General features: G+C 41.5%; 1 protein-coding gene across 1 annotated transcript in view; it reads right to left on the reverse strand.

The window, feature by feature from the left end:
- The window catches only part of LOC135892895 (myb-like protein X), a 96,461-nt gene that overhangs the window by 66,482 nt on the left and 15,300 nt on the right, over positions 1–14,679 (reverse strand). The window contains exons 4-14 of the mRNA XM_065420660.1: positions 14,191–14,211; positions 13,876–13,896; positions 11,467–11,487; positions 9,538–9,558; positions 7,452–7,472; positions 7,137–7,157; positions 4,758–4,778; positions 3,993–4,013; positions 2,869–2,889; positions 785–805; positions 470–490 (exon numbers count right to left, since the gene is read on the reverse strand). Of these exons, the coding sequence (XP_065276732.1) occupies positions 470–490; positions 785–805; positions 2,869–2,889; positions 3,993–4,013; positions 4,758–4,778; positions 7,137–7,157; positions 7,452–7,472; positions 9,538–9,558; positions 11,467–11,487; positions 13,876–13,896; positions 14,191–14,211 (231 nt within the window). The remainder of the gene's footprint in view (positions 1–469; positions 491–784; positions 806–2,868; positions 2,890–3,992; positions 4,014–4,757; positions 4,779–7,136; positions 7,158–7,451; positions 7,473–9,537; positions 9,559–11,466; positions 11,488–13,875; positions 13,897–14,190; positions 14,212–14,679) is intronic.

A 14,679-nucleotide genomic window follows, 5' to 3' on the forward strand; every position in this document is an offset into this window, starting at 1 on the left:
GGTTCTGTATGCAGTGCTGTTGTAACTGTGTTGCTCCACGGATATTCGAGGAACGAGGAGCGGGAGGTAATATAATTTATTGGACCAAATTCTTTTGAAGAGAGAGACACGCTTTCCAGTTTACACGGGTCTGAAGAAGAGCTCCATGCAAACTAGAAAGCTTGTCTCTCCAAGAAGAGAACTTGGCCCAATAAAAGATATTACCTCACCCACTTTCTCTCTGTCTACTGCTCAGTGATCTTAAAATCAGTACTTCAGTTTTAGACTTGAGAGACAATACATACAAATACACTAGGGTAATGACTAAATTTGCTGTGAGAGAAAGTCCTCAGCAGTTCTGCTGTGGGTTAAATAGAAATCTGCTGGGTAATGAACTCTCCTTGGATTTCGGAAAGGAAGAAACATCTCATTTCATTAAAGAACATTTTACTGAAAGATAGCAGCAGTTGAGAACTAAAAGACAACTTACCTTTTTCATTCTTGAGTTGCTCTGCAAAAGATCAGTGGGATTTCAATTAGAAAGTGGGTTAACTGGTGTCACCTGTCTTCACCGAAAGAACTGTCCCTACAGACCTCCCCAATCATCAGTGGCCACTTTTCTCATTCATCCCATTCCCTAAACACCACACCTAATTTATCACCGGAGAGAGAAAATAAGTAAAAATACTCTAAGGTAGCAAACCAATTTCCTGTCTGAGAACATCCTCCACACTTCCGTTATGGAGTTTAAAAAATCTGTGCTCAATCTGATTAGCACTAAACTCAAAAATCAAAGTATACCTACCATTCTCTTTCTCAAGCTTCTCTGAAAAAACATGAAAATAAAATTTAATTCAAACTAATGCAAGTCTTTCAATATGCCATACAGTAGAAGAATTTAAAGTAATGGACCCATTCCCTGCCTTGCTCCAATTCCTTTGTGACACTCACGGTATGTTAAGCCAGCAGCTGCGAGATGTGAATGACAGCTGGGTGGAGGTACACTGAACAGCTCTTCTCAAACTTGTACCCAACACAGGAGTGTGGTGGAAGCGGTCAGTGGCAGGGGTTTGGACCAAGCACCTCCCCAAGGAGTCAACGGGTGATGTACTTGGGTGTCTAACTGAAGTTGCCACCTCTACCTCTACACTGCTCTTTTTAGGGTGGTACCTCGAGCAAGAGAAATCACTGGATACACCCCCCCCACACCCCGTGGGTTTTATGGGACATCTCAATAAAAGCCTTTTTTTTTTTTGAAGGGCAGTAAGATGAATATATTAATGGCTCTCAGTTTGACACACTGTCTGCTTCTGAGTGACTTCACAAATCAATCCTAACTTTCTCATTTTCTCCGGGAGATCACAAATGTTAGAATCAATCAGCCATATTAAAAAATTCAACTGAAAGTGACTAATGACACTTTTTTGTGGTGTGTGAATACTGTTACTGAGCAGTTAATAGTCAGGTGTGAGAAGTTCAAAGCTCAAATTTAACTTGATGTAACTTTCCAGGCAGCACTAGGAAATACAGCATTAAGGCAAGTGTTTAGGGCACGACAAGGGCCCGTTTCAGTAGTGCAGCTCTGCCCCTGCGGCCTTTTAAGTGTAGGCCAACCCTAAGGCAAGTGTTTGAGGCATGGCACAGGACAAAGTGCACCAATGATTCAACCTGAGATGGAAGGGAGTTATATTAAAATACATAAACTTTATAAAAATCGAGAAGGTAACACTGAAAATGGATTCCATCCAGATGTTTACACTTCATTCCTTTTTTATGAGAAGTTTAAACCAGAAACATGGAGAGAGAGAATGTGGCACATTAATTAAAGGGAAATGATGAAGAAAATATTGTAATGTGAGAAAAAAGGTATAACAAGGCTTTTGCGAAAACATTTACAGAATTATCAAAGCTTACTTCAATGGAAAGGTCTTTGCCGAGCCTAAGCTGAGTTCCCCTCTATCTTTGCCTACTTAGGACATAATTTTTCAATAGTGACCACTCATTTTCAGAGAGTAATTTGAGACCTCCTGTGGCCAGAGAACCTGTCTCTCCCGCTGACATATTTGCAGATGTGAGAGATCAACCATTCACCAGGTTAAGGGGAATCCCCTGCTGCTTATCTCAAGTCCATTTTTGGAGGGAGGGGAATTTCTACATTCAGAGACTCCTGAAGAAATGGCAGTGTATCGTAGAATATGACACACAGTGTTGATTTTTAATTCTTAAATAAAAACTGGGACTATTCTCACAGCAGTGTACAACATTTAAAATACATATTATTTTGATCTTCTCGAAAGGATTTCCCCAATTTACAAGAGATCATATCATGAAAAAATAACACAACAGGAAAAAACAAAACAGCATATAACTCTTATGCTAACTTCGGCATATACACAAAGGTAAAATTAATGTAAGAGTGGGCCTGGCATTATAGAATGCCTATACTGCATGGTGTTGTACGCAGTGCTGTTTTAGCTGTGTTGGTCCCAGGATACCAGCGAGACAAGGAGGGGGAGGTAATATCCTTTATTGGACCAAATTCTTTTGAAGAGAGAGACAAGCTTTCAAGCTTACACAGGTCTGAAGAGGAGCTCTGTGTAAACTCAAAAGGTTGTCTCTCCAACCAGAGAAGTTGGTCCAATAAAAGATATTACCTCACCTAGCTTCTCTCTGTGCACTGCCCAGTGGTACTTTAAATCAGTACTTCTATTTAAGACCTGAGAGACAATAAGTACAAAACCTGTATAGTAATGGCTCAACTTGCTGTAAGAGAAAGTCCTGTTGGGTAACAAACTCTCCTTGGATTTTGGAAAGGAAGAAATATCTCTTTTCATTCAAGAACATTTTCTTCGAGGGTAGCGGCAGTTGAGAAATAACAAGAGAACTTACCTTTTTCATTCTTGAATTGTTCTGCAAAACGAACAGTGGGATTTCTCTTAGAAATTGGGTAAATAGGCCTTATCTTACCTCACTGAACAAACTGTCCCTACAGAACTCCCCAATCATCAGCTGCCAGTTCTCTGATTCAGCCCTTTTCCTACACACCGCATCAAATTCCGCACCCACATTCAATAACAACTCCGAAACTTGCATTCCATAGATTAAGAAAGCAGAGGCCTGTGAACACGCAAAACTGGAGAACCAGCCCACACCCCAACGACTCCTGTTTACAAATGTCATTCTCTCAACCACACATCACCGTAATTATCTTATTGACAGTGGCTTGACTCCTCAGTCTGTTGAAGGACCCCTAGGAATCCCCACGGCCTACAAGTCATTTGATCTCAATCTGATTAACACTACACTGAAAAATATAAGTAAACCTACCGTTCTGTAACCCAAGCTTGTCTGAAAAATATAAAAATAACATGTGTTTCACAATAATGCAAGTCTTCCAATATTCACTACATTCTCCATATTTAAAGTCATGGACAGATTCCCTGCTTTGTGACTCTCAGGCTATTCCTACAGAGAAGCTGGGAGTTGTGAGTCCCAGATTGCTCTCTTCCCCTCTAGCTTTGGTTAGGCCAGCTAGAGACCGATGAGCCATCTGCAGCCGTGGCTACCAGAGACCTGTCTGGTCTTTTAGCTCATGCATTTAGTTCCAGAGGTCCCACGTACGATCCAGACTGCTAAAGCCCCCTTGTGGGCCAGCGTTACAAGGGGTGGCCCGTAGCAGGATTTCAGGCAATACAACTGGGAATGGCTCGGAAGCTCGGGGACGTAAATCGCTGCCCAGGGTGACTATGTAAGCCCAGCTTGCTGGGAGTGCCACTCTGTTCCCCGCTAGGGGAGCTAGGCCCAACAGAGATTGATGAGCCATCTACAGCCTTAGCTAAGTGGGGGAGACAGAGTGCCACTCCCAGCAAGCAGGGGTTTTGTACACATGACTGCTCTGCTCGAGATTGTGCCTATAAATAGAAATGCGGTGGCAGCGAAAACAGGTGGTGGCTTGGGATATCTGCCCAAGTAAGTACCCAGCGGTTAAGGTGGACCTGTTCTTGTGAACCTACCGTTCTCTTTCTCCAGCTTGTCTGAAAAATATAACAATAAATTTTATTTCAAATTTACCTAAATCTTTCCATGTGCAAAATGCACAGTAGCATCCCAATTTAAAGTAACGGACAGAATTCCTTCGGGACACCCAGGGTGGGTTTACACAGCAGCTGGGAGGTGTGATCCTCAGCTTGTGTGGATGACATGTTACAGCTCTGCTTGAGCTTGTCTCGAAGAGTAGCAGTGTCCCTGGCGGAGACTTGCTCTATCTGCCCAAGTACGTACCCAGGGGTTTGGGTGGCTTTGCACTTTGGTGACGAGCCCAAGCCCCTGCCGCTGCTCTTGTGTCCACATTGCTATTTGAGAGACAAGGAGGGGGAGGTAATATAATTTATTGGACCAAATTCTTTTCAAGAGAGAGACACGCTTTCCAGTTTACACGGGTCTGAAGAAGAGCTCCGTGCAAACTAGAAAGCTTGTCTCTCCAACAAGAGAATTTGGCCCAATAAAAGATATTACCTCAACCACCTTCTCTCTGTCTACTGCTCAGTGATCTTAAAATCAGAACTTCAATTTTAGACGAGAGACAATACATACAAATACACTAGGGTAATGACTAAATTTCCTGTGAGAGAAAGTCCTCAACAGTTCTGTTGTGGGTTAAATAGAAATCTATGTGGTACTGAACTCTCCTTGGATTTCGGAAACGAAGAAATATCTCAGTTCATTGAAGAACATTTTACTCAAAGATAGCAGCAGTTGAGGAATAAAAGAGAACTTACCTTTTTCATTCCTGAGTTGCTCTGCAAAAGAACAGTGGGATTTCAATTAGAAAGTGGGTTAACTGGTGTCACCTTTCCTCACTGAAGGAACTGTCCCTACAGACCTCCCCAATCATCAGAGGCCACTTTTCTGATTCATCCCATTTCCTACACAACACACCTAATTTATCACCAGAGAGAGAAAATAAGTAAAAATACTCTAAGGTAGCAAACCAATTTTCTGCCTGAGAACATCCTCAACTCTTCAGTTATTGAGTTTAAAGAAATGTGTGCACAATCTGATTAGCACTAAACTCAAAAATCAAAGTATACCTATCATTCTCTTTCTCAAGCTCCTCTGAAAAACATGGGACAAAATTAATTCAGTATGCAAGTCTCTCAATATGCAATACAGTAGACAAATTTCAAGTAGTGGACCAATACCCTTGCCTTAATCCAATTCCTTTCTGGCACTCACGGTATGTTAAGCTAGCAGCTGGGCGATGTGAATGACAGCTGGGTGGAGGTACACTCAACAGCTCTGCTCAAACTTGTACCCAACACAGGACTGTGCTGGCAGTGGTCAGTGGCAGGGGTTTGGACCAAGCACCTCCCCAAGGAGTCAACTGGTGTTGTACTTGGGTATCTAACTGAAGTTGCCACCTCTGTCTCTACATTGCTCTCTTTAGGGTGGTACCTCGAGCAAGAGAAATAACTGGATACATGAACCCCCTCCGTGGGTTGTATGGGACATCTCCATAAAAGCCTTTTTTTTGACGGGCAGTACCATGAATATATGAATGGCTCTCAGTTTGACACACAGCCTGCTTCTGAGTGACTTCACAAATCAATCCTAACCTTCTCATTTTCTCCGGGAAATCACCAATGTGAGAATCAAATCGGACATGTTAAAAAATTCAACTGAAAGTGACTAATGTCACTTTTTTGTGGCATGCAAATACAGTTACTGAGCAGTTAAAAGTCAGGTGTGAGAAGCTCAAAGCCCAGATGTAACTTTCCTGGCAGCACTAGGAAATCCAGCATTAAGGCAAGTGTTTAAGGCATGACAAGGGCCCGTTTCAGTAGTGCAGATGTGCCGCTGTGGCCTTTTAAGTGTAGGCCAACCCTAAGGCAAGTGTTTGAGGCATGGCACAGGACAAAGTGCACCAATGATTCAACCTGAGATGGAAGGGAGTTATATCAAAATACATAAACATTATAAAAATGAGAAGATAAATTATAAAAATGAGAAGAATTTTAATGAGAAGTTTAAAACAGAGAGAGAAAGAGGGAGAGAACGAGGCACATAGATTAAATGGAAATGATTAAGAAACATTGTAATGTGAGGAAAAGGGTATCAAAAAGCTTTTGTGGAAAACATTTACAAAAATATCAAAGCTCAGTTAAATAGAAAGAGCTATTTGGAGTCTAAGCTAAACTTCCTTGTGGGGTTGCACTTCTAGGAAACAATATTTCAATAGCGACCACTCAGTTTCATTAGGTAATTTGAGACCTCCTGTGGCCAGAGAACCTGTATCTCCCGTTGTCTTCTTTGGAGATGTGGGAGATCAACCATTCCCCAGTGTAAGGAGAATAGCTTCCTGCTCAACTCCATTTTTTTTTTGTTTTGTTTTTTGGCAGGGGGTTGCATAGGCAGAGACGCTTGAAGAAACCAGCGGTGTATTGCAGAATATGAAACAAAGTTTGGGTTTTTTTTAAATAAAAACAGTCACTCCTTTCACAGCAGTGTACATTTAAAATACATGTAATTTTGATCTTCTCAAAAGGATTGTAACAGAGGAAATATAATGAAAACATAATATATCATGAAAAACTAAACACCGTGAAAATCTTATGCCAGACTCTTCGTATACATCAAGATAAAATTAAGAAAAGCGGGGGCCTGGTATTATTGAATGTCTATAGCATACGGTTCTGTATGCAGTGCTGTTGTAACTGTGTTGCTCCACGGATATTCGAGGAACGAGGAGCAGGAGGTAATATAATTTATTGGACCAAATTCTTTTGAAGAGAGAGACACGCTTTCCAGGTTACACAGGTCTGAAGAAGAGCTCCATGCAAACTAGAAAGCTTGTCTCTCCAACAAGAGAACTTGGCCCAATAAAAGATATTACCTCACCCACCTTCTCTCTGTCTACTGCTCAGTGATCTTAAAATCAGTACTTCAGTTTTAGACTTGAGAGACAATACATACAAATACACTAGTTTAATGACTAAATTTGCTGTGAGAGAAAGTCCTCAGCAGTTCTGCTGTGGGTTAAATAGAAATCTGCTGGGTAATGAACTCTCCTTGGATTTCGGAAAGGAAGAAATATCTCATTTCATTAAAGAACATTTTACTGAAAGATAGCAGCAGTTGAGAACTAAAAGACAACTTACCTTTTTCATTCTTGAGTTGCTCTGCAAAAGATCAGTGGGATTTCAATTAGAAAGTGGGTTAACTGGTGTCACCTTTCTTCACTGAAAGAACTATCCCTACAGACCTCCCCAATCATCAGTGGCCACTTTTCTCATTCATCCCATTCCCTAAACACCACACCTAATTTATCACCGGAGAGAGAAAATAAGTAAAAATACTCTAAGGTAGCAAACCAATTTCCTGTCTGAGAACATCCTCCACACTTCCGTTATGGAGTTTAAAAAATCTGTGCTCAATCTGATTAGCACTAAACTCAAAAATCAAAGTATACCTACCATTCTCTTTCTCAAGCTTCTCTGAAAAAACATGAAAATAAAATTTAATTCAAACTAATGCAAGTCTTTCAATATGCCATACAGTAGAAGAATTTAAAGTAATGGACTGATTCCCTGCCTTGCTCCAATTCCTTTGTGACACTCACGGTATGTTAAGCCAGCAGCTGGGAGATGTGAATGACAGCTGGGTGGAGGTACACTGAACAGCTCTTCTCAAACTTGTACCCAACACAGGAGTGTGGTGGAAGCGGTCAGTGGCAGGGGTTTGGACCAAGCACCTCCCCAAGGAGTCAACGAGTGATGTACTTGGGTGTCTAACTGAAGTTGCCACCTCTACCTCTACACTGCTCTTTTTATGGTGGTACCTCGAGCAAGAGAAATCACTGGATACACCCCCCCCTTCCACCCCGTGGGTTTTATGGGACATCTCAATAAAAGCCTTTTTATTTTTTGAAGGGCAGTAAGATGAATATATTAATGGCTCTCAGTTTGACACACTGTCTGCTTCTGAGTGACTTCACAAATCAATCCTAACTTTCTCATTTTCTCCGGGAGATCACAAATGTTAGAATCAATCAGCCATATTAAAAAATTCAACTGAAAGTGACTAATGACACTTTTTTGTGGCGTGTGAATACTGTTACTGAGCAGTTAATAGTCAGGTGTGAGAAGTTCAAAGCTCAAATTTAACTTGATGTAACTTTCCAGGCAGCACTAGGAAATCCAGCATTAAGGCAAGTGTTTAGGGCACGACAAGGGCCCGTTTCAGTAGTGCAGCTCTGCCCCTGCGGCCTTTTAAGTGTAGGCCAACCCTAAGGCAAGTGTTTGAGGCATGGCACAGGACAAAGTGCACCAATGATTCAACCTGAGATGGAAGGGAGTTATATTAAAATACATAAACTTTATAAAAATCGAGAAGGTAACACTGAAAATGGATTCCATCCAGATGTTTACACTTCATTCCTTTTTTATGAGAAGTTTAAACCAGAAACATGGAGAGAGAGAATGTGGCACATTAATTAAAGGGAAATGATGAAGAAAATATTGTGATGTGAGAAAAAAGGTATAACAAGGCTTTTGCGAAAACATTTACAGAATTATCAAAGCTTACTTCAATGGAAAGGTCTTTGCCGAGCCTAAGCTGAGTTCCCCTCTATCTTTGCCTACTTAGGACATAATTTTTCAATAGTGACCACTCATTTTCAGAGAGTAATTTGAGACCTCCTGTGGCCAGAGAACCTGTCTCTCCCGCTGACATATTTGCAGATGTGAGAGATCAACCATTCACCAGGTTAAGGGGAATCCCCTGCTGCTTATCTCAAGTCCATTTTTGGAGGGAGGGGAATTTCTACATTCAGAGACTCCTGAAGAAATGGCAGTGTATCGTAGAATATGACACACAGTGTTGATTTTTAATTCTTAAATAAAAACTGGGACTATTCTCACAGCAGTGTACAACATTTAAAATACATATTATTTTGATCTTCTCGAAAGGATTTCCCCAATTTACAAGAGATCATATCATGAAAAAATAACACAACAGGAAAAAACAAAACAGCATATAACTCTTATGCTAACTTCGGCATATACACAAAGGTAAAATTAATGTAAGAGTGGGCCTGGCATTATAGAATGCCTATACTGCATGGTGTTGTACGCAGTGCTGTTTTAGCTGTGTTGGTCCCAGGATACCAGCGAGACAAGGAGGGGGAGGTAATATCCTTTATTGGACCAAATTCTTTTGAAGAGAGAGACAAGCTTTCAAGCTTACACAGGTCTGAAGAGGAGCTCTGTGTAAACTCAAAAGGTTGTCTCTCCAACCAGAGAAGTTGGTCCAATAAAAGATATTACCTCACCTAGCTTCTCTCTGTGCACTGCCCAGTGGTACTTTAAATCAGTACTTCTATTTAAGACCTGAGAGACAATAAGTACAAAACCTGTACAGTAATGGCTCAACTTGCTGTAAGAGAAAGTCCTGTTGGGTAACAAACTCTCCTTGGATTTTGGAAAGGAAGAAATATCTCTTTTCATTCAAGAACATTTTCTTCGAGGGTAGCGGCAGTTGAGAAATAACAAGAGAACTTACCTTTTTCATTCTTGAATTGGTCTGCAAAACGAACAGTGGGATTTCTCTTAGAAATTGGGTAAATAGGCCTTATCTTACCTCACTGAACAAACTGTCCCTACAGAACTCCCCAATCATCAGCTGCCAGATCTCTGATTCAGCCCTTTTCCTACACACCGCATCAAATTCCGCACCCACATTCAATAACAACTCCGAAACTTGCATTCCATAGATTAAGAAAGCAGAGGCCTGTGAACACGCAAAACTGGAGAACCAGCCCACACCCCAACGACTCCTGTTTACAAATGTCATTCTCTCAACCACACATCACCGTAATTATCTTATTGACAGTGGCTTGACTCCTCAGTCTGTTGAAGGACCCCTAGGAATCCCCACGGCCTACAAGTCATTTGATCTCAATCTGATTAACACTACACTGAAAAATATAAGTAAACCTACCGTTCTGTAACCCAAGCTTGTCTGAAAAATATAAAAATAATATGTGTTTCACAATAATGCAAGTCTTCCAATATTCACTACATTCTCCATATTTAAAGTCATGGACAGATTCCCTGCTTTGTGACTCTCAGGCTATTCCTACAGAGAAGCTGGGAGTTGTGAGTCCCAGATTGGGTAGATGTACCTGACACGCCTGCTCATTGTGAGTGATGCTCTCTTCCCCTCTAGCTTTGGTTAGGCCAGCTAGAGACCGATGAGCCATCTGCAGCCGTGGCTACCAGAGACCTGTCTGGTCTTTTAGCTCATGCATTTAGTTCCAGAGGTCCCACGTACGATCCAGACTGCTAAAGCCCCCTTGTGGGCCAGCGTTACAAGGGGTGGCCCGTAGCAGGATTTCAGGCAATACAACTGGGAATGTCTCGGAAGCTCGGGGACGTACATAGCTGCCCAGGGTGACTATGTAAGCCCAGCTTGCTGGGAGTGCCACTCTGTTCCCCGCTAGGGGAGCTAGGCCCAACAGAGATTGATGAGCCATCTACAGCCTTAGCTAAGTGGGGGAGACAGAGTGCCACTCCCAGCAAGCAGGGGTTTTGTACACATGACTGCTCTGCTCGAGATTGTGCCTATAAATAGCAATGCGGTGGCAGCGAAAACAGGTGGTGGCTTGGGATATCTGCCCAAGTAAGTACCCAGCAGGTTAAGGTGGACCTGTTCTTGTGAACCTACCGCTCTCTTTCTCAAGCTTGTCTGAAAAATATAACAATAAATTTTATTTCAAAATTACCTAAATCTTTCCATGTGCAAAATGCACAGTAGCATCCCAATTTAAAGTAACGGACAGAATTCCTTCGGGACACCCAGGGTGGGTTTACACAGCAGCTGGGAGGTGTGATCCTCAGCTTGTGTGGATGACATGTTACAGCTCTGCTTGAGCTTGTCTCGAAGAGTAGCAGTGTCCCTGGCGGAGACTTGCTCTATCTGCCCAAGTACGTACCCAGGGGTTTGGGTGGCTTTGCACTTTGGTGACGAGCCCAAGCCCCTGCCGCTGCTCTTATGTCCACATTGCTATTTGAGAGACAAGGAGGGGGAGGTAATATAATTTATTGGACCAAATTCTTTTGAAGAGAGAGACACGCTTTCCAGGTTACACGGGTCTGAAGAAGAGATCCGTGCAAACTAGAAAGCTTGTCTCTCCAACAAGAGAACTTGGCCCAATAAAAGATATTACCTCAACCACCTTCTCTCTGTCTACTGCTCAGTGATCTTAAAATCAGTACTTCAGTTTTAGACGAGAGACGATACATACAAATACACTAGGGTAATGACTAAATTTCCTGTGAGAGAAAGTCCTCAACAGTTCTGTTGTGGGTTAAATAGAAATCTATGTGGTACTGAACTCTCCTTGGATTTCGGAAACGAAGAAATATCTCAGTTCATTGAAGAACATTTTACTCAAAGATAGCAGCAGTTGAGGAATAAAAGAGAACTTACCTTTTTCATTCCTGAGTTGCTCTGCAAAAGAACAGTGGGATTTCAATTAGAAAGTGGGTTAACTGGTGTCACCTTTCCTCACTGAAGGAACTGTCCCTACAGACCTCCCCAATCATCAGAGGCCACTTTTCTGATTCATCCCATTTCCTACACAACACACCTAATTTATCACCAGAGAGAGAAAATAAGTAAAAATACTCTAAGGTAGCAAACCAATTTTCTGCCTGAGAACATCCTCAACTCTTCAGTTATTGAGTTTAAAGAAATGTGTGCACAATCTGATTAGCACTAAACTCAAAAATCAAAGTATACCTATCATTCTCTTTCTCAAGCTCCTCTGAAAAACATGGGACAAAATTAATTCAGTATGCAAGTCTCTCAATATGCAATACAGTAGACAAATTTCAAGTAGTGGACCAATACCCTTGCCTTAATCCAGTTCCTTTCTGGCACTCACGGTATGTTAAGCTAGCAGCTGGGCGATGTGAATGACAGCTGGGTGGAGGTACACTCAACAGCTCTGCTCAAACTTGTACCCAACACAGGACTGTGCTGGCAGTGGTCAGTGGCAGGGGTTTGGACCAAGCACCTCCCCAAGGAGTCAACTGGTGTTGTACTTGGGTATCTAACTGAAGTTGCCACCTCTGTCTCTACATTGCTCTCTTTAGGGTGGTACCTCGAGCAAGAGAAATAACTGGATACATGAACCCCCTCCGTGGGTTGTATGGGACATCTCCATAAAAGCCTTTTTTTTGACGGGCAGTACCATGAATATATGAATGGCTCTCAGTTTGACACACAGCCTGCTTCTGAGTGACTTCACAAATCAATCCTAACCTTCTCATTTTCTCCGGGAAATCACCAATGTGAGAATCAAATCGGACATGTTAAAAAATTCAACTGAAAGTGACTAATGTCACTTTTTTGTGGCATGCAAATACAGTTACTGAGCAGTTAAAAGTCAGGTGTGAGAAGCTCAAAGCCCAAATTTAACTTGATGTAACTTTCCAGGCAGCACTAGGAAATCCAGCATTAAGGCAAGTGTTTAAGGCATGACAAGGGCCCATTTCAGTAGTGCAGCTGTGCCGCTGTGGCCTTTTAAGTGTAGGCCAACCCTAAGGCAAGTGTTTGAGGCATGGCACAGGACAAAGTGCACCAATGATTCAACCTGAGATGGAAGGGAGTTATATCAAAATACATAAACATTATAAAAATGAGAAGATAAATTATAAAAATGAGAAGAATTTTAATGAGAAGTTTAAAACAGAGAGAGAAAGAGGGAGAGAACGAGGCACAAAGATTAAATGGAAATGATTAAGAAAACATTGTAATGTGAGGAAAAGGGTATCAAAAAGCTTTTGTGGAAAACATTTACAAAAATATCAAAGCTCAGTTAAATAGAAAGAGCTATTCGGAGTCTAAGCTGAACTTCCTTGTGGGGTTGCACTTCTAGGAAACAATATTTCAATAGCGACCACTCAGTTTCATTAGGTAATTTGAGACCTCCTGTGGCCAGAGAACCTGTATCTCCCGTTGTCTTCTTTGGAGATGTGGGAGATCAACCATTCCCCAGTGTAAGGAGAATAGCTTCCTGCTCATCTCCATTTTTTTTTTTTTTTTTTGTTTTGTTTTTTGGCAGGGGGTTGCATAGGCAGAGACGCTTGAAGAAACCAGCGGTGTATTGCAGAATATGAAACAAAGTTTGGGTTTTTTTTAAATAAAAACAGTCACTCCTTTCACAGCAGTGTACATTTAAAATACATGTAATTTTGATCTTCTCAAAAGGATTTCTGAAAATTGGTAGCAGAGGAAATATAATGAAAACATAATATATCATGAAAAACTAAACACCGTGAAAATCTTATGCCAGCCTCTTCGTAGACATCAAGATAAAATTAAGAAAAGCGGGGGCCTGGTATTATTGAATGTCTATAGTATACGGTTCTTTATGCAGTGCTGTTGTAACTGTGTTGCTCCACGGATATTCGAGGAACGAGGAGCGGGAGGTAATATAATTTATTGGACCAAATTCTTTTGAAGAGAGAGACACGCTTTCCAGGTTACACAGGTCTGAAGAAGAGCTCCATGCAAACTAGAAAGCTTGTCTCTCCAACAAGAGAACTTGGCCCAATAAAAGATCTTACCTCACCCACCTTCTCTCTGTCTACTGCTCAGTGATCTTAAAATCAGTACCTTAGTTTTAGACTTGAGAGACAATACATACAAATACACTAGGGTAATGACTAAATTTGCTGTGAGAGAAAATCCTCAGCAGTTCTGCTGTGGGTTAAATAGAAATCTGCTGGGTAATGAACTCTCCTTGGATTTCGGAAAGGAAGAAATATCTCATTTCATTAAAGAACATTTTACTGAAAGATAGCAGCAGTTGAGAACTAAAAGACAACTTACCTTTTTCATTCTTGAGTTGCTCTACAAAAGAACAGTGGGATTTCAATTAGAAAATGGGTTAACTGGTGTCACCTTTCTTCACTGAAAGAACTGTCCCTACAGACCTCCCCAATCATCAGTGGCCACTTTTCTCATTCATCCCATTCCCTAAACACCACACCTAATTTATCACCGGAGAGAGAAAATAAGTAAAAATACTCTAAGGTAGCAAACCAATTTCATGTCTGAGAACATCCTCCACACTTCCGTTATGGAGTTTAAAAAATCTGTGCTCAATCTGATTAGCACTAAACTCAAAAATCAAAGTATACCTACCATTCTCTTTCTCAAGCTTCTCTGAAAAAACATGAAAATAAAATTTAATTCAAACTAATGCAAGTCTTTCAATATACCATACAGTAGACAAATTTAAAGTAATGGACCGATTCCCTGCCTTGCTCCAATTCCTTTGTGACACTCACGGTATGTTAAGCCAGCAGCTGGGAGATGTGAATGACAGCTGGGTGGAGGTACACTGAACAGCTCTTCTCAAACTTGTACCCAACACAGGAGTGTGGTGGCAGTGGTTTGGACCAAGCACCTCCCCAAGGAGTCAACTGGTGATGTACTTGGGTGTCTAACTGAAGTTGCCACCTCTATCTCTACACTGCTCTTTTTAGAGTGGTACCTTTTCTCACTGAAGGAACAGCCTGGCTAGCTCAGTTGGTAAAGCATGAGACGCTTAATTTCAAGGTTGTGTGTCTGAGCCCTGCATTGGGCATTTTCTCTTTGTGGGGGAGGGATAGCTCATTGGCTTGTTTAAAC

Source organism: Emys orbicularis, chromosome 21 (assembly GCF_028017835.1).
Source record: "Emys orbicularis isolate rEmyOrb1 chromosome 21, rEmyOrb1.hap1, whole genome shotgun sequence".
NCBI lineage: Eukaryota > Metazoa > Chordata > Testudines > Emydidae > Emys > Emys orbicularis.